Genomic DNA, 20,889 nt, shown 5'->3' on the forward strand with positions numbered 1-20,889 from the left:
TTAGAAGCACATGTCACTGACTTACAGGGGTGCTGTTATACAACTATAAAAAGACCAAAACTCAAAAAGAGCACCCTTCCTTCCTAATGGTCAGCTTCATGAATTGTGGAGGCTAACAGCCTATGTATCACCAAAGAATTATTTTAAAAGGTAAAGATATATTTAAAGATATTAGCCCAAGACTGTAACAATACATGATAACATACTCTATGTTAGCAGAGATTGTAGTGCCTAAAAGCGCTGTGAAACAACTGAAATTATTAACAGGTATTCGGTATTCTGGAGAAGAGCATTATGGGACCTAGTCAGAAACTTAGATTCCTCAATGAAAGACTAAGCATATTCAACACAAGATTATCAAAAATGGTAAGATTTATCCAAAGGTTAATCAGAGCACTGTTTCATTTAATATCCCTTTCTAAGGAGCCAGTTGTGATTGTCCCAGAGAGGTTAATATACAAAGGATACACTGTATATGAATTAACGCAGAAACTACTTCACAAAGGACCTGGTACCTTCATCTTCAGGATCTGAAAAGCCACTAGCTCTTCCATTTTTTTTTTTTTTTTTTTGAGACAGAGTCTCACTTTGTTGCCCAGGCTAGAGTGAGTGCCATGGCATCAGCGTAGCTCACAGCAACCTCAAACTCCTGGGCTCAAGCAATCCTCCTGCCTCAGCCTCCCAAGTAGCTGGGACTACAGGCATGCACCACCATGCCTGGATAATTTTTTCTATATTTATTAGCTGGTCAATTAATTTCTTTCTATTTATAGTAGAGAGGGGGGTCTCACTCTTGCTTAGGCTGGTTTTGAACTCCTGACCTTGAGCAATCTGCCTGCCTCAGCCTCCCAAAGAGCTAGGATTACAGGTGTGAGCCACCGCACCTGGCCTGCTCTTCCATTTTTATCATCAGGATTTCAGAGGTCCCCAGATGCAGACACACAGGAACATCCTCATGGCCCCTAAATCTTCATAATTCTCATTATCACCAAGACCTGAAATTCTTCCCCACAGGCCCATTAGCTTGTCCTTTCCATAGTACCTCCATAAAAATCTCATCCTCTTACAGACAAAATTCCCTCCTTTAATTATACTTTGCTTCCCCTGAAGTAGGTACAAACTGGCAAAAATAAAAGGCTGGATTCTCCCATGTGAAACCGGGTCCTTCACAATCCTCTTCAAGCATGAGCATTCTTTCTCTCTGCTTAAGGAAGCAGAGAGAACATTACGTTTTATCATTTTCTCCACTAGCCCTTTGCTGTAGGCCACCCCGGCCCATAGCCCTTGCTATCATTTCTAAGTTACCTCCAGAGTTCTCCAGACCTGTGTGCAGTTCTGCCACCCTCCCCATCCTTGTTTCTGTTGTCCACCCAAGCCCATTCCCAGTTCCTCACCAACTAAGTAGAAAGTACTAGAAAACTGTACATCATTGTCATCATCTGACATTTAATGGAAGCATCCCTTGTCCTTGTCACTAGTTATTGGTGAGGATCTTCGTATACTAGCCTGTCCCCACCTATAGCACCTTACCCCCTTTTCTGTCCCACCCTGTCACACCTCACTCACGTCACTGACGTGTGCTCAGCCTTGAATTGTTCAATCTGGTGGACAAGTATGTAGGTTTCACTGTTCTCTATTCTTATGTGCTTAAACGTTTTCATTAATAACAAGCTTAACCTTCAACATTAACCTTCTTTGCTCTGCTCTCACCCCATCCTCCCGCCTTTTGCTGTCCTGCCCTGGCCTGCTTAGCACTGTGTAGTCATCTTGTGTGTCTGTGTCCCTCTTCTCTCGGCGTCTCCCAGGCCTCCAATCCCTGCCTGAGCGTTTCTGAGATGGCATGGAGGTCACCCTGTTGCCCAACTCCAGACTTGGGTCGCCCCCAGCACCACTCGTGTCCCTCCTGGGCTGCCAGGCACTGGTCAGAGAAGGGTGCAAACAAGTCTGACCGGTCACCTGCCCCTCAGTCCCGGCTGCCACATTCTAGCCTCTTAATCCTCACCCCCTGGACACAGTCCAAATTGCCACCTTTTCTCAATCTTCGTCATCCTTCTCAGTTGATGGCATCACCAACCACTTTACAGAGCAGACTGGGGCCACCTGATCTGAGCTTCTGAAACTTCTCTCCTCTATGGCATTACTGCTCAGAAATTTCCTCTTTTCTTCCTCTGCTTAAATGCAAGGGATTTTAAGTGCCATAACTCGTGCTAGGAATTCCACACCCTCCCGCAGCCCCGTGTTCCTCCTACTAGATCCTCTTCCTTCCAGTTTCGCCCTTCTACACGTACCTTTCTAAGGCCTACAAAAGTGCTCTGGTCTCGGGCACCCTGAGCAACCCTCTTCTCCTGCCGGCCTCCCACTGTGACCGCTTCCCAGCCAGCTTCCATTTGGGACTCTTGCCCCGCCCCCACCCCTTAAAGCTGCCGTGTCCCCATCCCTCTTCTCAACAATTTCCCTCCCAAATCTCTGTTCATCTTTGAAACCCCACGACCAACAGTCTTTCTTCAGCCTTGACATGTCTTGTAGGTGTCAACAGCATCAAAGGTCCCTCCCGCGAGGCCACGTGGCCCTGGCTCCCTCTGGCCCCTCTGGCTCTTCCTTTCCACCTAGGCAACCACCGCACCCTGCTGGCTCATGTCAAATGCATCCCTGCCTGCCCTTGCTGTCGCCAAAACAATCTGTCACCTGGAGGCTCAGCCAGCAAGAAGCACAGCCCCGAGGCCCTGTGCCTGTGCTTCCAGGGCTGGGGCTAACTCTTGCATGAACACCAAGCTTCAGCCTGGCTATGTGACCTTGCTCATGGGGCTGTCTTACTGGAATATTCTTTTATGTGGGTCCCTAGCAGCTGTTTTAGCTTTTTAATAGGACTTACCATAATCTATTTTGTAATTCCAGTAGGAGCTCTTGCTTGCTAGTTTCTGCCAGTGCCTTCCTCAGGGTGGGCCTGGGGGCTGAGGTTTCTTGCCCCAACCCCAAGAATCCACTTTACATCTTGGGCCCTCCACATCCTAGCGCTGGGCCCTGCTACATGTGGGAATGGACCCGCATTTGCCCTTCAACTTGGGGCCTGTGTGCCCTGGACTCCTGGCCAGCCCTTCTGTGCCGGGAGTCTTCCCCTCCCTGACTTGGATGGTGTTTCCCTCACCAGTTTGTGACAATAATTGGGCTTTCTATGGTTTGGCTCAAGGATCTTTATTTTTCTCTATATTCTGCCATCTGGCAACCAAATTTCTGTGGCTTTAACTATGGGCTAAGCACAGAACAGATGTGAGGATGATCTTATTCCAAGAGGTGTCTGCTGTGTCCCAGCCCCAGGCTGCCTGCTGCCTTCCTCCCTCCCCCACCTGCCCACCTCCCCCCCGCGTGGCTCTACGCAAAGCTTCATATTTGGCAAGGGACAGGAAAACTGATTTGGAGTCAAGCATGTTGCTCTCATTTTTACCTAGGCCTCGGGCTTCAATTCCATTTCTAATCATCACTTAGACATTTTTCAGGCACCATAAGCTTAAGTTTATCTAAAACCAAATGGATAATTTTTATTCTTTAAAACCAATTCCGCATGTCCTTCCTTCATCTGTTATTGGGTTTACCATTCTCCTAAGGCTTTAGAATTAAACCTTAGCATTAACTTCGACTCTGCCCATTTTTTTTTTTTTTTCAGACAGAGTCTCGCTTTGTGCCCAGGCTAGAGTGAGTGCCATGGCGTCAGCCTAGCTCACAGCAACCTCAAACTTCTGGGCTCAAGCAATCCTACTGCCTCAGCCTCCCGAGTAGAGTAGCTGGGACTACAGGCATGCACCACTATGCCCAGCTTATTTATATATATATATATATATGTATATATATATATATATATATATATATATATATTAGTTGGCCAATTAATTTCTTTCTATTTTTATAGTAGAGACGGGGTCTCGCTCAGGCTGGTTTGGAACTCCTGACCTTGAGCAATCCGCCCGCCTCGGCCTCCCAGAGTGCTAGGATTACAGGCGTGAGCCACCGCCCGGCCTGCCCATTTCTTTTGAGTTGTACAAGTCTACAGACTCGCTTTTCCAGGTCTGCCTTCACCATGCTACTTCAGGCTTGTGTTCTCTTAACCTGCTAATGGGACGGTTTCTTCCTTGGGCTTCTTCCTCCTCCTTTTCCTTTCTCATGCATTTACTGGACACCAGCCTTTTAAGGTGCTAACTATGCAAAAACAGGCCTGTAAACAAATGAGTCTATGTTAGTTAGCTGAACAGCCAGGCTCAATCAGGATACAGAGTGGAGGGTGTTCAGTTCTCCCCCAGGCACAGGTCCAGGAAGGCTACAGAGAGGAAGCGGGGTTTGACCTGCATCCTGAGAAAGGAAGAGGTGTCTGGCAAGAAGGAGCACGAGTCCAGATGGGGGCACAGTAAGAGCTAGGCTCTGGAGGTGCGGAGCTGTGCATGGGGGAAGGGTAGGGAGGTCTGTGTGCCGGAGGGGGGAGGGGGGGTTGGGGAGGAGGGGGAGGTAGTGGCTGGTCCCTGGCAGGCCTTGAAGGCCTATTGGCAGGTTTGGGCAGATCCTGTGGGCAGGGGAGTCACTGGCTTGTTAAAGGACAGGATCAGAACAATCACATTTATTTGAGAAAGGTCACTGTGGACTCAGTATGGATAGGGGACAAGTTCTAGGAGCAAGGAGCTCAGCTGGGATGCCACAGGCACAGTCCAGGTCAGGGGAACAGGGGCTGGAGTTCAGGCAAGGGAGGAGGGGCTAGAGGGGCAGGGAGAGAACAGAGACGCTAATGAACCTGGCAACTGACGGAACATGGAGGAGGAAGGAAAGGGAAGAGATGAAGGTGGCACTGAAACTTCTGACTTAGGTGTGTGGGGAGATGTGGGTGCAGAGCTTGTAAAAGGAAAAGGAAATTTGGGAGAAAGATACAAAGTTCTGCTTTGGGTCTGGACATGGTGGCTCATGTAATCTCAGCACTTTGGGAGGCTGAGACGGGAGGATCACTTGAGGCCAGGAGTTGGAGACCAGCCTGAGCAACATAGCAAGATCCCATCTCTACAAAGTTAAAAAATTAGCTGAGCATGGTGGCACATGCCTGTAGTCCCAGCTACTTAGGAGGCTGAGGTGGGAGGATCACTTGAGCCCAGGAGTTAGAGGTTGCAGGGAGCTATGATCATGCTACTGCACTCTAGCCTGGGTGACAGAGTGAGACCCTGTCTCTAGAAATAATTTTTTTAAAAAGTTCTGCTTTGGAAATGCTGAATTTGAGACACATATGGACATGTTCAAAGGAGAACATAGGCAATTGGAAATATGGTCTCTAAGTTCTAGACAAGCTATCCAACAGAACTTTCTGTGATGAGGAAAATGTTCTATAGATTTGTGTCATCCAACATGGTAGCTACTAGCCACATGCGGCAATTGAGCACTGAAGTGTGTCTAGTTTGCCTAGGGAACTGAATTTTGCCGAATGTCCATTTTGGTAGCCACACGTGCCTGCAGGCCATGGCACTAGACGGCACGGCCCTAGACGGAGCCCAGGCCATAAGCACGGTTTCAGGAGTCATTGGTACACAAGTGTTATTTAGTGCCTCCCTTGTTCCAGAAAGTATGGAAGGTTTACAAAGCAAGCTGCGATTAGCTTCAGGAACGGATGATAAAACGAGGCAGAGGGAAACATGGCAGCATGGTGGGGGCCTGGCAGAGCAGGAGGGAGCAACGCTGTGGAGGGCTGGTCAAGTGAGAAGCTTGCTCAAGGACTGAGCGCTGAGAGCCCAGGCGACAGTTAAGGGGACAAGGAGTGAACAGAGGAGGCTGTGACGGAGAGTCTGCTGGAGAAGCAAGGGCAAGCTCGACAAGGTCAAAGACAACCAAGAAATCAATTAGGAGTCTGGCAGTGAGGAGGAACGGTGGCGTGAGGTTCGAAGACTGAGTGTAAGTTAAGGAAATAGAGACAGGAAGGAAGGTCAATCAATTCTTTCAGGAGCTGAGCTGTGAAGGAAATGGGGGGGGGGTAGCGGGATGGTAAAGAACTTCACCTCCCTACGCACACAGCTGCAATCATGTTATTCACCAGCTCAGAGCCTGCACAGTATCTCCCCGGCCTGCAATTTTATCAAGGCCTGTCATTTGAGGTCCTACGATTCACCTGCAGCTCCTACGACCTCCCTTTACACACCCTATGGTCCAACCAAACTAGCCCAAACAAACACGCCACTCCACAAAAAAACCTGGTGATAGTAACCAAAAGACTGGAGATTGGAAAATAATCAGAGAAGTCCAGAATTCGAAGAGGGGATGAGCGAGACCTCAACCCACCCCACCCGCCCCACCCAACCTTGCGGCCCCTTTTAAAAAATTGATCAGAAACCACAAAGACTTACCAAGGCCACTAAAGGATCAAGAATACTCAATTATTTATTATTCTAAATTCAGCACTGGTCTTGAAGTGCTACAGCTTGTTTCCTGTCACGTTAATTCTCTAAACAGTATTGGACTGTACTCTGTGATTATGCTAACAGCTTCCTTTATCAATTTAATGATAAAATCTACTTTGTCCTTTAACTTGCACTCCTCTCTAAATAGAAAGATCAGAAAAGGCAGGACTGTCTGTTTTGTGACAAAGTGCCCTGAAACTAACACAACACCCAGGTTCTCAAACGTTGGTGAGCTACTGAAATAGGACAGGGCTTGGGCTCATGTATTTTTACTTTGTTCTTGGAATGACTGTGATACCCTCCAAAGTTTAGGGACCACTGCAATGCCATCTTTTGTCTTGTGCCAGGGTGAGAGTCCCCACACCTCATTGTTCATGGACTATGTCTAGGGGACTCTGCTCAACCTGCCTCTTTCATTCTGGGATTTGTGTCAGGATAATTTGAGGGAGAAAACAATTTGGGAATCAAAATCAAGACCTCTACATCCAGAACCTCTTGTCCTCCCAGGGAAAATCTCATCCTATAAACAAAGCTCAACACCCCCACCCCACCCCAGATAGCTACACAAGACCTGTCTGGTCTCTAAGTCCAAGAAGAGAATGGGAATCTGCCTGTACCATTTAGATCCAGGAGCTATGAGTTTCCGGGTCCTCCAAAAAGAGCAAAGTTCCACTGTTATTAATTACATCTAACAGAAGATGCAGTCTCCTGAATACCTTCCTCACAGCTCAAGCATTCTAGGTTCCCATACTTCTGCTCAGATTTTATTTATTTATTTATTTTATTTTTGAAATTTTATTTGAGGCAGAGTCTCACTCTGTTGCCCTGGCTAGAGTGCCATGGCATCAGCCTAGCTCACAGCAACCTCAAACTCCTGGGCTCAAGCAATCCTTCTGCCTTGGCCTCCCAAGTAGCTGGGACTACAGACATGTGCCACCATGCCTGGCTAATTTTTTCTATGTATTTTTAGTTGGACAATTAATTTCTTTCTATTTTCAGTAGAGACGGGATCTCGCTCTTGCTCAGGCTGGTTTCAAACTCCTGACCTTGAGTGATCCACCTGCCTCGGCCTCCCAGAGTGCTAGGATTACAGGCGTGAGCCCCTGCGCCTGGCCTGCTCAGATTTTATTAATACCAAAACCATAAAAAGAAAGGCGAGGTGCTGTTTCCAACACAATCTTTACATGAGATCACACCGAAACTGAGCGCTGCGTACCTGTCTTGCTCTTCTTTCTCCAGTCGTTCTTGCTCCTCCTGCTCCTTCTGCAGCCGGGCCTGTCTTCTCTTTTCAGCCAGGATCTTTGCCGCCTCTCCTGCGTCAGTCGTGCCGGCTGTGGGCTTCCCCAAGGCTGCACCAGAGGAGAGGCGGCAAGAGGAAAAGATCAAGGGAAACAAACAGAATGATTCCACTCACACAGCAGCTGCCACGTGGAAACGAACAATCCAGCCCAGCGTGGCGATGGGCAACACTGCCAGCGCTCGCACAATCAGCCACGGGGCAAGAGGAGCGGGCGACGGGCCAGCTGTGACCCTGGACGCATTGCACAGTGGAGGGCAGTGGAAAGGTGGGGAGGAGAGACAGGGTCACTAGCGCGTCCGACAGCAGCTACCCCCTGGGTGAACTCACTGCATCGCAGAAGCCTGGAGTGCTAAAGGAAGACCCCGACTGCGGGCAGTGCAGATGCTGGCTGGACGCAGCCTGCCTTACTCTGCACCCCACGTGCTTCCACAGCCACGAGTGGGGCTACCCTAGGTCTTCTCCAGGGGACCCTCGGGACAGTGGGGCAAGGACTCAGGAGCAATGTACAAGCCTCAGAAAGCTGTGCAAGGAGATGAAGTTGTCTTCCCAGGGAAAAATTCCTCTCCCTCCCCCAAACAGGAGGGAATGGCATGTGGACCAGGTCATGGGGAGAACTGTCGTGGGAAAGCCAAGGCCCGGTGGTGGCAGCGCTGACAAAGGGGTCTACCTGCGCTGCTCTCGGCCTTCCCCGCCGCAGCGGCGTGCTTCTCGCTGGCATGTTTGTCTGCCACGTGCTTCTCTGGGGCTTCCTCGCCGGGTGGCCCAGCAGCCTGCTGAGCCAAGGCACCTTCCCTTTCCTTGTTGCTCTTCTCTTTCTCTGCTTTCTTTTTGGGTGTTTCTTGGCCGGGAAGGGCAGGAACACGGTACTTCACAGGAGACCCTGGGTACGGTGGCTTCGTCGTCTTTGGAGACGGTGGATATGCTTTCGAAGGCGTCCTGGAAAACCAAAAACATGCCGTAAGGTGATTACTGGGCCTGCGCGCAGAGCTCTCTGTTCCTAAAACAACTGGTTCCAAAGTGTTGAACGATTTTACCTTCCAGAGGCTCAGAGGGGGGCTCAGCACACACTCAAAAGGCACTAAAGTACTCTCACCCTAACAGGAACATATGGTATCTGTAAGATGGCCCTGGTGGAAGGGGAGATATTTTGAGACACCCAGCTGGTGATGCCATGTGCTAACCTCACTCAGAATTGAAGACAATGTAATGATGGAGTGTTAGGCATTTTCCCACACTCTCGTGTTAGGTGAACATCATGGTTGGATCTGGCTTCAGCATATGGTAATGAACAAGTTGGCTCCTTTTTTAAAAAAATTGTGATAAAATACACATAACATAAAATTGACCATTTTAACCATTTTTAAGTATACAGTTCAGTGGCATTAAGTACATTCCCAGTGTTGTGCAGCCGTCTCCATTAAACACGAACTCCCCATTCCCCCTCCCACTAGCCCCTGGTGGCCATCTTTCTGCTCTCTCTCTGTCTCTAAGAATCTGCCTATTCCAGGTACCTCACATAAGTGCAATCACTATTTGTCCTTTTGCATAGGGTTTATTTTACTTAGCATAATGTCTTCAAGGTTCCCGGTTCCTTTTTATTTATTTTTTTATTTTTTTTGAGACAGAGTCTTGCTTTGTTGCCCAGGCTAGAGTGAGTGCTGTGGCATCAGCCTAATTCACAGCAACCTCAAACTCCTGGGCCCAGGTAATCCTGCTGCCTCAGCCTCCCAAGTAGCTGGGACTGCAGGCATGTGCCACTATGCCTGGCTAATTTTTTTTCTATATATATTAGTTGGCCAATTAATTTCTTTCTATTTATAGTAGAGACGGGGTCTCGCTCTTGCTCAGGCTGGTTTCGAACTCCTGACCTCGAGCAATATGCCCACCTCGGCCTCCGAGAGTGCTAGGATTACAGGCATGAGCCACCGCGCCCGCCCCGGTTCCTTTTTAAATGCTGAAGAGCAAAGTTAGCAAAGAGATGGGGACAGGGGGTGTCTTTTGGAGGTTCTCAGGTTTAAAAGAATATCTTTCTTCTCTACTGGGCAGAGGTAAAAGGTGAGGCTATGCCATCCAAGGAAACACCACTTTGTTAAAATTTGGGCACTTGTATTATGTCTGCTGGGAAAAGGTCCATGATCGGTGCGCCAGCCTAGGCTCGGCTCTTGGTCAGTGCTGGTGATTGGGGACGTAGGTAAGAGCTTAGTTTGAGATGCCGAGTTTCTTCAGAGGTTTGCACAGGGATGCAGGCACCTGTACAGAGTTCCCCTAGGAAGGATATAAAATAATCTGTACATATAAATTACAAATTGTCACTTTCAATCCTGTAGCAGGTTGAACCATATGGAATTGCTAATTATCTGGTTTTGAACTATAAAAGCAGCAATAAAAATAGCAACTCAACCTAATATTTAAAGTCATTTTCTAACCAAAGGCTTAAAAAGGGTTACCTAATCAGATCTTGGTGGTAAGGATCAGATCAGTATTAAACTTGGTCACGAACTAGAGAATAACCCTCAAGTGGCATGTGGACTAGATGAGACATAGGCCAGTTTTCTGATGACATTATCATGTTAAAAGGCTGGTGGCTCCTGGTACCCAGGAGAGCACCCTCTCTCAGTCAATGCCAAGTGGAGGGTCACACAGTGGGGGGGAACAGGTGATCGCTTGTTACAATGTATATGTCTTTAACATGATCTGAATTTCTAAAATCCAGTTGTTTCAGTATCAATCATTTTAATGATGTCAAATCAGACTGGATCACAATTTCATAGCAAGCTGTCCACCCCTCCCATAGCAGTCTGGCTTCCCAGGAGAACAGCCCTAACCCCAGGAAGGATCTCTTCATATTGGATAAAGTGACTTCCCTATGTCACCATCCTGTGAGGCCTGGAGCAACCCAGAACCCCTGAGACATCCATCCATGTGGACAGTGCTGTGACTCTCTGCAGGCTCTTCTCCCCTCTGCTCTTAGGCTCCCCTGGCTCAGGCCCCACGCTCAGGTTGTCCCACCATTCCTAAGGGACGCAGTTTTTAAGAGTGCTCATCAATCAGGTGGTTCTTTCTAGATGTACTATATAACCCTGGTTTTCTAATTTTTTTTTTTTTTTTTGAGACAGAGTCTTGCCCTGTTGCCCAGGCTAGAGTGCAGTGGCATCAGCCTAGCTCACAGCAACCTCAAACTCCTGGGCTCAAGCGATCCTTCTGCCTCAGCCTCCCGAGTAGCTGGGACTACAGGCATGTGCTGCCATGTCCGGCTAATTTTTTCCATATTTTTTTTTAGTTGTCCAGCTAATTTTTTTGTATTTTTAGTAGAGAGGGGGTCTCACTCTTGCTCAGGCTGGTCTTGAACTCCTGAGCTCAAATGATCCTCCTGCCTCAGCCCTAATTTTTTCCTAGACTCTTTTATCAAAGAAAAACCATGCACAGAACCCCCCTGCCCCAGCATACACACAGGTGTGCGTAGCAGGCTTTCACGACACAGCATTCCTGACGTCTGTGGCTGCATTGCTCTTTGTTGTAGGATGTGCGGCAGTGCCCATGGGCTCCACCACAAGATGACGATAGCAATCTGCTCCCCTCCCTGGGTTGTGATAACCAAGAAAACTCTGCAGATATTGCCAAATGTCTTCTCAAGGACAAGATCCCCCTCAACCGAGAGTCCCTGAGATATTAGAGAGAGACACACACATACACACAATCTCTATATAGTAGATGAGAGTGGAGCTGCTTTGCTTGGAGGGGCAGCATCCAATCCCCACGGTGACCCTGACACACGCCTGCAGGCTCTTGAGAGCCTTAGCTCGAGAGGTAACGGATGAGCGCCACTATGATTCAGCACGTGACTCCTGTGTTCTGACAGAGTGGGGCCAGTTCCCTCCCCTGGCCATCTGGAGCTCAGACCTCCATGAACACCCTGCACAGTTGTGTCTGTGTTTACTGAGTGCTGTCTGTCCACCAGCCACTGTGCTACCAAATGTGCATATACACATATGTGTATAAATGGTATGACATAGATACTATTATTATGGTCACTTTACAGACGAGGAAACCAGGCTTAGAGAGACTAAATGACGTCCCACAGTTAACTACATGACAGAGCTGGGGTTTGAGCCATGACTACCTGACTCCCTCCTTACAACTCTGCTCTACTGCCTGTGTTGCAATGGTGGCTAAGTCTGAGTTTGGGGTCACCAAGACCCCAAGACATTCTTTTTAGAACTGGCATAGGGTAAGCACTGAACAGCTGTTAGATATTGGTTTTGATTAAATAGATGATAAACTAAAAACCTAAATAACCCTCACAGACAAGAATGAGCCAAAACCAGGAGGCTGAACTGTACCAGGGGAGACCATCACATCTTGCTGGCTCACATAGACAGTGCTCCATTGAGCATGGTTTGCCAATGAGCTGCAAAAACTGGTGCTTAGGTTCAAATAATCTGTACAAATATATAGCAGGAGATCTTTTGCTTGGTCATGCCTTCCTTTCTTACTGTCACCTTGGGCTGTAATAACACCATTAACCAGGTAGATCCTCTGTGTTGTGTCCCCCCACCATGCCACCCTCTCAAGCTAACAGTGACCTGCTGAGGTGAGCAGCGCCCACAGCTGTAAACTCATCACCAATTTTGCTGTAACTACCATGAGGGTATCTTGAGAGCCTCAATCTAATGCTTTGCCAAGATCAAAGCACGCTACTTACTCCCTGGAATATCATGCGAATGCTATGAGTGCCTTTGGTCCAGCAACAGTAGAGAGGCAGGGGATGGATCTGGGATTTGGCAAGAGAGGCCACAAGAAAGAATGACTGCTATCTTGTGGGAGATGATGCAACCGAAAACATTTTCTCCTCCCATAAGCATTCCTACCTTGACTCATTAAAGAGGAACTTCTGGCTTTGGAAGGGCCGACAAAAGACAAAGCCTTCTGCTCTTCTTCCTTGTATTCACCCTCCTCCCCACAGAGTGACATCTGATTTCTCTGGTTGGTGAGACTGAGCAAAGGTGCCGGACACATACACACACAGAGCCCTGTCGATCCTAGTTCTTCCCTGGGGCCTGCCTGCGAGAGGTGGGCTGTGCCCCAGGGGTCCCTGCAGTGTGCTGGTACTTCTGCCCATGAATGGGTAAATGCAGGAGGAGCTCTGCTGCAGACGTGGCTCCATGACTCCCACCACGAGGGTCCCCAGGGCTGGGCTAGTCGGAGTAGGTAAGAGGCCCAAACTGGCTGTAGCCTCAGCAGCTATGAAGCCAGCATCTGACTTCCAACATGCCCCATGTCTGGTGTAAATGGCTCACTAGCAGAAGGGAATGGAGCATGATGAAGTCACACTCTCAGTGTGGCTGGAGCCTGACAGTTCTGTCAGAACCATGTAAGTAAATGGAAATGCGGGGCACAGGATTGCAACCCTAGGGAGAAAGGGCCGGACCGGCCTGGGTAGGGGAGGTTCTGACAGCCTCAAGTCGGCACAGCTCTGAACAGCCCTGCTTCGACGTGCTTTAGCACGATGGTCCCCTGGTTCAGTTCACACCCCAGATGGTGAGGTTCTATTCTAAATAAAACTAGACCAATTACCCAAGGACACACATGTAAAAATAACTTCTACCTGAGAAGTTAAGGGTAGATTATTTGGGAAAAAAAGTCATTAAGAAGTCTGTTTATACTCGCATACCCAATGAACACAGTAAATTAGAAAACACACACATGCTCACACAAGCATGCACAAATATGACCTTCAAATGAGAGAAGTGTAGGCAAGCCATAGGTTTTTTTCTAACAGTGAGTGACCTAATCACAGAAAAAAACCTTAGACATTCCCAATTTTACCTACCGATCTGTTGCGTTTCCTGCTTAGCCTGCCTTGCTACTTGCTTACACAGACTCTGTGCCCTGCCAGCCGCCCTGCAAGAGCTGCTAAGCATGGGCATCTGGCGCAAAGTGACTGGCCTGGCAGACCTCGGGGCTCTTGGGCCAGCCCTGCTCACACTTTCGCGAGCCAAAGGGAGAGTCTGCCTGGCAAAGCTATCTGCTTTTCAATTTCCTGGAAATAGGTATCTTGGCTGATGAAAGAAATGAAACATGAATTAATCAGAGGAACTCACTTGCTTGCACGGAGCTTTATCTTGAAGTACCTTCTCATCTATTTAATAAGGGTCCATTTGATCACCACAGCAAGGTAGGGAGGAAATTGCTATTATCCATATTTTAGATAAGAAAACCAAAGTCCTGAGAGCTTAAATAGCCTTTCCCGAAGAGATGTCAATAGACGAGAGAGCCAGGGCTGGCACCCAAGTCATTTGTTCTTTGACTCACTTTTTTTTCTTTTTAGCGCTTTTGCTTTAATTTTTTAAGGTTTAATAAAAATATAACAAAGGGGATTCACAAGGTTTGTCTTGGATGGTAAAACCGGGCCTTCCTGGAGCGTAAGGCAGGATAACATAACCTTTCTCTGTTCCTGTAAGCAGAGTGGCAAGAATAACCCTCAGGGGAGGGTTGTTACGCTTCTGAACGTGAATTGACTGCAAAGGAGAAACCCAGAGGACTTTTTTTCTCCACATCCTGGAGGCTAGTTCTATTTTTTCCACTTGACTCCAGGCACCGTGAACTCACCCCACCCACTGGATGGGAGGGCTCTGTGGCCTCGTCAGCACCGCTCAGCCAACATTCTAAAAAGTTTATTACTTCAAAGGGAAAAGAGGCAGTTTTATATCAGAGAAACCTGTGCACACCACCCTAACCTAGTGACCCAAGTTAGCATCACCAGTAATGAAACACACTGACACTGTGGTTTCCTGCTACGAGGCACTGAGAAAAACCCAACACTCCCGCCATGGGTGTCCTGCCCAAAATGCACAGCCTGAATCTAATGAGGAAGACACATCAGGCCAGCGCAAACTGAACGACAGTCTCAAAATAACTGGCTTATACTCTTTTAAAAATGTCAGGGCTGGCTGGGTGCAGTGGCTCATGCCTATAATCCTGCACTTTAGGAGGCCGAGGCAGGAGGATCACTCGAGGCCAGGAATTTGAGACCAGCCTAGGCAACATGGTGAGACCCCATCTCCACCCCCCCAAAATAAAAAGGAAAAAAAAAAAGCCAGGGTCATGAAAAAGAAAGACTGAGGAACTGTTCAGGTTAAAGTGGACTAAGGAGATGAGACAACAGCGTGGGACCCTGGGTTGGATCCTGAACCAGGAAAAAAAAAATGCTATTGGACGACCGGCAAAAATTGCATATATACTATAAATTAAATAACAGTATCATGTCAGAGTTAGATTTTCTGATTTTCATAATTGTATTATGGTTATGCAAAAGGATGTCTTCGCTTTTAGAGGTAAAAGGCATGATGCCTGCAGCTTACTCTCAGCTGTTCCTGGGAGAAATCCACGTGCGTGTGTATGCACATGTCTACGGAGGGTGACTGTGAATGAGAGTGACGGGGGATGGCAATGATGAAGCAAACGTGGGTAAACTTGAACGTAGGATGACAGGTGTATAAGTGGTCTTTGTTCTAGTCTTGCAATTCTTTTGTAAGGTTGAAATGATTTCAAAATAAAAAAGACTTAAACAATTGGTCTAAACTCCAATTATCCTCTGATAAGACTAAAAAAATATAGGCATGTGGAGTGGGTGAGTGTAACTACAAGGAGGGGGTATCACTTAACATTTTCAGTTATCTTCTTCTAGAAAAATTTCAGATAAGAACGTAAAAGCCTACTGGAGAACGACGGCAGAGGCGAAAACAACAGTGACAACTGCCGTCACAGGGAGCCCTGACCCACTGCAGGTGCTCATCTGTGGGAGGAGATGACCATTCCACCACCTACCAGAGAAGCCTATGTGCACGGTGCCGGATAAGGAGCCATTAAATGTCCTCGGCCACTAACGGAATAGGCCAGCTGTTTCCTATTGGGCCTGTGATTCATAGCAAAGCGGGAGGTACTTATTTTGAGCCATCCAGACAATTCCATCCTATTTTTTTTTTCCACATGTGGAATATCTGTTTTGTTTCCAATGCATAACAAAGTGAAATTAAACTAGGTCCCTAATACAAAACTGGTCACAGCTATGAGCTATCTCTGGAAATGATTATTTTTGAAACATTGAATTTTCCAAAGATGGCCAAAACAATATTTCCCATCCCACTTTTTTTTTTTTTTTTTTGAGACAGTCTTGCTTTGTCACCTGGAATGGAGTGGAGTGGTGTTATCGTAGCTCATTGCAACCTCCAACTCCTGGCTGGGCTCAAGCGATCCTCCTGCCTCAGCCTCCCAAGTAGCTGGGACTACAGACATGCGCCACCATGCCCAGCTGATTTTTCGTATATATTTTTAGTTGGCCAATTAATTTCTTTCTATTTATAGTAGAGGCATGGTCTCGCTCTTGCTCAGGCTGGTTTTGAACTCCTGACCTCGAGCAATCAGCACGCCTCGGCCTCCCAGAAAGCTAGGACTACAGGCGTGAGCCACTGCGCCCAGCCTAAATTATTGTTTTAAGCTACTAAATCTGGGGGATGGGGTTGTTATAGCAGCAACAGATAACTGAAACATTACCTATTATAATCACCAAACTGATTTAGAATGTATTTCTAAGAATATAAACCCATTAGAGAATATTTCACACTGAAAAACTGGGAATACAGGCAGCATCAACACTTAGAGACAGGGATAGGCTGGGTAAATCCGCTTGGCCACACTTGATTTCTTCTCTCTGGGTTACAGGAAGAAAGCTATGCTTTATCTAAGTCTTTCAGAGTGTTGCTGAATCTAGTTTTCTAAAACCCAAGCAAGTACCCGACAAAGCAAACCATGAAAATAAACTTGAACGTTTAAAAGAGCAATGCTATTGATATGCAACAGGCACCCAACAGTGGCTTGATTTATCTGAGATCAGGGAGGAGAACAATGCACTGTCAGAGCTTAGGAGGTCACAGGAAAAGGGATCATTAATCACATGACCCGTCTGGGCTTCTGGATTGGAGTTCAAAGGGGCTAACTAAGCCCCCTTTCAAAGCCACATCATTTTCAGTGTGCTTTGAAAATCACACACTTGGTTTGCACACAGGGAATGTCAAAAATGTCACTTTGGTTGGGATTTGTTTTGTGTGTGACACCATTTTAAAAATCAAGCGTTTCTTTTTTATTGTCTTTCTTCAATATTGAGTACACAAAAGAATGTGTATGAAATGTGCAAGGTATAAGGAATGATAAAACAAATGCACACGCCCACCACCTAATTCAAAAGAAAGACATTACCATTATGACAGAATCTCCTGTGTGCCCCCCTGCAATCCCTTTCCCTCCCCAGTCAGAGCCGATCATCACCCCAAATTTTATAGTTGCCATTTTCCCACTTTTTCTAAAAATCATTTTACCACATTTATATTCTTAAAAATATATTGCTTAGGTTTGCACATCTGGGAACTCAATATAAATGGAATCATACTGTTGACATTCTTCTACAACTTGCTTTTTCCACGTTCCTGACATCCACCCATGTGGTTGTGGGTAGCTGCGAGATATATATATATATATATATATATATATTATTGCTGTATAATTCGGTTGGATTTTCAGAATTCACTGTGCTTTGCTTGAGGTTCCATGTTTCTCAGACCTTGTCCATACACAGTGTGGCTCACTCAAGGAGAGAAACTATTTTTGTTTATGAGCATTTTTAAATTAAGAAATAGTTGCTTTTCCTTAGACCTCTCAACTTGCTAATACTGATTCAGAGGTCCTGGAACAACTCCTATCACCAGGACACCTCTTTTACGGAGATGATTCTAGTAGTATTGACAGTACACGTGGAAGCCCTGCTGTGTTAAGAGCTGACTATTTTTCCTGCCTGCATCAGAGATGACACGTATTATACTCTGAAAATAAAGGCCATTCCATTAACATTCCAGAAACTTCTCTCTTTGCTGAAGTGTCAGGAACACCCTGCCACACAAAATAGCAGCCAGGATCCTTTATCCTTTAAAAATTCCTCAAGCAAAATAGCCTACGAAAGAGACATTTAAGGAATTGACCCAGGGGAGTATAAGTTGATGAACAGTAAAGAAAGAAAAGAGGCGGCAAAGGGCCAGAGCTCCTGCGCAGGTTTGGTCTCGGCATTTCCATGTCTGCCAGGCGGCTCCACCCCTGCCCTCCAAGGTTCTCCTTCCCTTCATACCTGAATCCCACAGACACTGCTATGGCTGAATGTTCAAGCACCTCAAAATTCCTATGTTGAAACCCTAACCTCTAAGGTGATGCTATTAGGAGATGTGGGCCTGGGTGTGACTAACTCGTGAAGTCAGAGCCCTCCTGAATGGAATTAGTGCCCTTGTGAAAGAGACCCGAGGGAGCCCCCTAACCCCTTCCACCTGTGAAGAGGACACATTGAGAAGATGTTTGTGAACCAGGAAGTGGGCCCTCACCACACACTAAAATCTGCCAGTCTCTTGATCTTGGACTTCACAGCCTCCCCGACTGTAAGAAATACATTTCTGCTGTTTATAAGCCACTCGGTATATGCTATTTTGTTATAGCAGCTCAAACAGCCTAAGACACACATACATCGAGCACCTACTGTGCCACACTAAATCCAGACAGTCCTCACCTTCCAGGCAGTCTAGCAGGGGACTGCTAAGTCAACGTGAAGTGCTAGCATACTGCAATGAGGCACAGGGCAACATGGCCTATGCCCTCACCTCATGCAGTGCTCTGCTCAAACACCACCTCCTCAGAGAAGCCTTTCCTGAATCATCTGACCTGGTTTAACTTTCCTGTATAATGCTTCTCACCACCTCATATTATACACGCTGTCCACTGCCATGTAAGCTCCATGAGAGCAGGGACTTTTGCTATAACCAGCACTGCATTCTCAGCCTGGCAAACAGGGCTGGACACATACTAGGCACTCTGTAACTATCTGTTAAGTGAGTGAATGAGAGAGGTCTGCGTATGATGCTCTGTGAACACAGAGAAGAGGGCGAATTCAGTTCTGGCTGGCTTTGGAGAAGGTGATGGCTGAGCTGAGTCCTGAAAGATGAGCAGCAGGGCAGCTTGTTGGATGTGGGCCTGTGCAGTGCTCAACTGTGTACACGACGCCACCCCTTCTCCCTGGAGGTTCCTTTGAGTAGGGACGGTTCTCAGTCATTTGGGGATTCTCAGAGGCATTTGGCATAGTGAGTTGCATTCATTCATTGTGCAAATATTTAAAGCACTTACTGTGTGCCTATTACTGTTTTAGATGGAGTGGAAATTAAATTGTTTTTCTTGAAACTGAATTGCATAAAAAAGTCTGGCATTTTATTCAAGTCTCTTTGGTCAGGGAGAACTTTTTATAAAACTCAGATGATATGGCCTTTAAAATATAAAGCAGTTCTAGAAATACAATCTCCTTCAAGATTTTCAACTTCAAAGAAACAGCAAAGAGCCAACTGTGAGCTTGCTTCCAAGAATCTACAGGCATCCCTTGGGGATGTTGCAGGTTTGGTTCCAGACCACCACAACAAAGCCAATATTGCAATAAAGCAAGTCATGTGAATTTTTTGGTTTCTCAATGCACATAAAAACTATGTTTACGATATGCTGTAGTATATTAAGTATGCAATAGTATTATGTCTTTTAAAGACTATATACTTAATTAAAAATAGTTTATTGCTAAAACATGCTAATAATCATGTGAGCCTTCAGCGAGTCATAACATTTTTGCTGGTGGAGGGGTCTTGCCTTGATGTTGATGGCTGCTGACTAATCAGGGTGGTGTTTGCTAAAGATTAAGGCAGCTGTGGCCATTTCTTAAAATAATACAGTAATGAAGCTTGCCACATTGATTGATTCTTCCTTTCATGAAAGGTTTCCCTATAGCATGAATGCTGTTTGATAGCATTTTACCCACAGTCGAACTTCTTTCAAAATTGGAGTTAATCTTCTCAACCCCTGACACTGCTTTATCAACTATGTTTATGTAATACTCTAAATCCTTTGTTGTCATTTTAACAACAGTCACAACATCTTCACCAGGAGTAGATTCCATCTCAAGAAACTACTTTCTTTGCTCATCCATAAGAAGCAACTCCTTATCTGTTCAAGTTTGATCATTAGATTGCAGCAATTCAGTTACATCTTCAGACTTCACTCCCAATTCTAGTTCTCTTGCTATTTCCACCACATCTGGAGTGACTACCTCCACTGAAGTCTTGAATCCCTTAGTCATCCATGAAGGTTGGAATACACTTCTCCAAACTCCTGTTAATGTTGATATTTTGACTTTGTCCCATGAATCACAAATATTCCTAATGGCATCTAGATTGGGGAGGGGTGGTGTAGGCAATGCAAGACTGTCTTTTTTGCCCCCAGTGTTAAAGTCTATCGGAGAAATTTAACAAAGAGATTGAAATAATAAAAAAAATCAAGCAGAAATTCTGGAACTGAAGAATTCAATTAACAAACTGAGAAATACTTCAGAGACTCTCAACAGCAGAAATGACCAAGTAGAAGAAAGAATCAGTGAACTTGAACACAAGCTACTTGCAAATAAATAGTCGTAAGAGAAAAAAAGAAAAAAGAATAAAAAAGAATGAAGCACACCTAGAAAACAGCCTCAAAAGGGAAAATCTAAGAGTTATTGGCCCTAAAGAAGAGGCAGAGTCTTTATCAAAAAATCCCCAAACAACAAATGCTGGCGAGGATGTGGAGGGACAGGAACACTCTTACACTGCTGGTCGGACTACAAATTAGTGCAACCTTTGTGGAAAAGAATTTTGAGATACCTCAAAGAGCTAAAAATAGAAATACCATTCGATCCAGCAATAGCACTATTAGGGATCTACCCAAAAGAACAAAAGACATTCTATAATAAAGACATCTGTACCCGAATGTTTATGGCAGCACAATTCACTATTGTAAGGATGTGGAAACAACCAAAGTGCCCATCAATTCATGAGTGGATTATTAAAATTTGTTATATGTATACAATGGAATATTACTCAATTATAAGAAACGATAGTGACCTAGCACTTCTTATATTTTCCTGGATTGAGCTTGAGCCCATTATCTGAAGTGAGGTAACACAAGATCGGAAGAATAGGCTCCACTTGTACTTGCCATCAAATTGGAACTGACTGATCAACACTATGGTGCTCACATGGTAGTAATATTCTCCAGGGATAGAGGGTTGGGGGG

The 20,889-nt window shown here is 46.1% G+C and overlaps 1 protein-coding gene across 1 annotated transcript in view; it reads right to left on the reverse strand.

Moving 5' to 3' along the window:
* The window catches only part of MAP7D2 (MAP7 domain containing 2), a 108,394-nt gene that overhangs the window by 11,038 nt on the left and 76,467 nt on the right, over positions 1 to 20,889 (reverse strand). Inside the window, exons 10-11 of the mRNA XM_012784641.2 lie at positions 8,384 to 8,652; positions 7,633 to 7,765 (exon numbers count right to left, since the gene is read on the reverse strand). Coding sequence (XP_012640095.2) covers positions 7,633 to 7,765; positions 8,384 to 8,652 — 402 coding nt within the window. The remainder of the gene's footprint in view (positions 1 to 7,632; positions 7,766 to 8,383; positions 8,653 to 20,889) is intronic.

Source organism: Microcebus murinus, chromosome X (assembly GCF_040939455.1).
Source record: "Microcebus murinus isolate Inina chromosome X, M.murinus_Inina_mat1.0, whole genome shotgun sequence".
Taxonomy (NCBI): Eukaryota; Metazoa; Chordata; class Mammalia; order Primates; family Cheirogaleidae; genus Microcebus; species Microcebus murinus.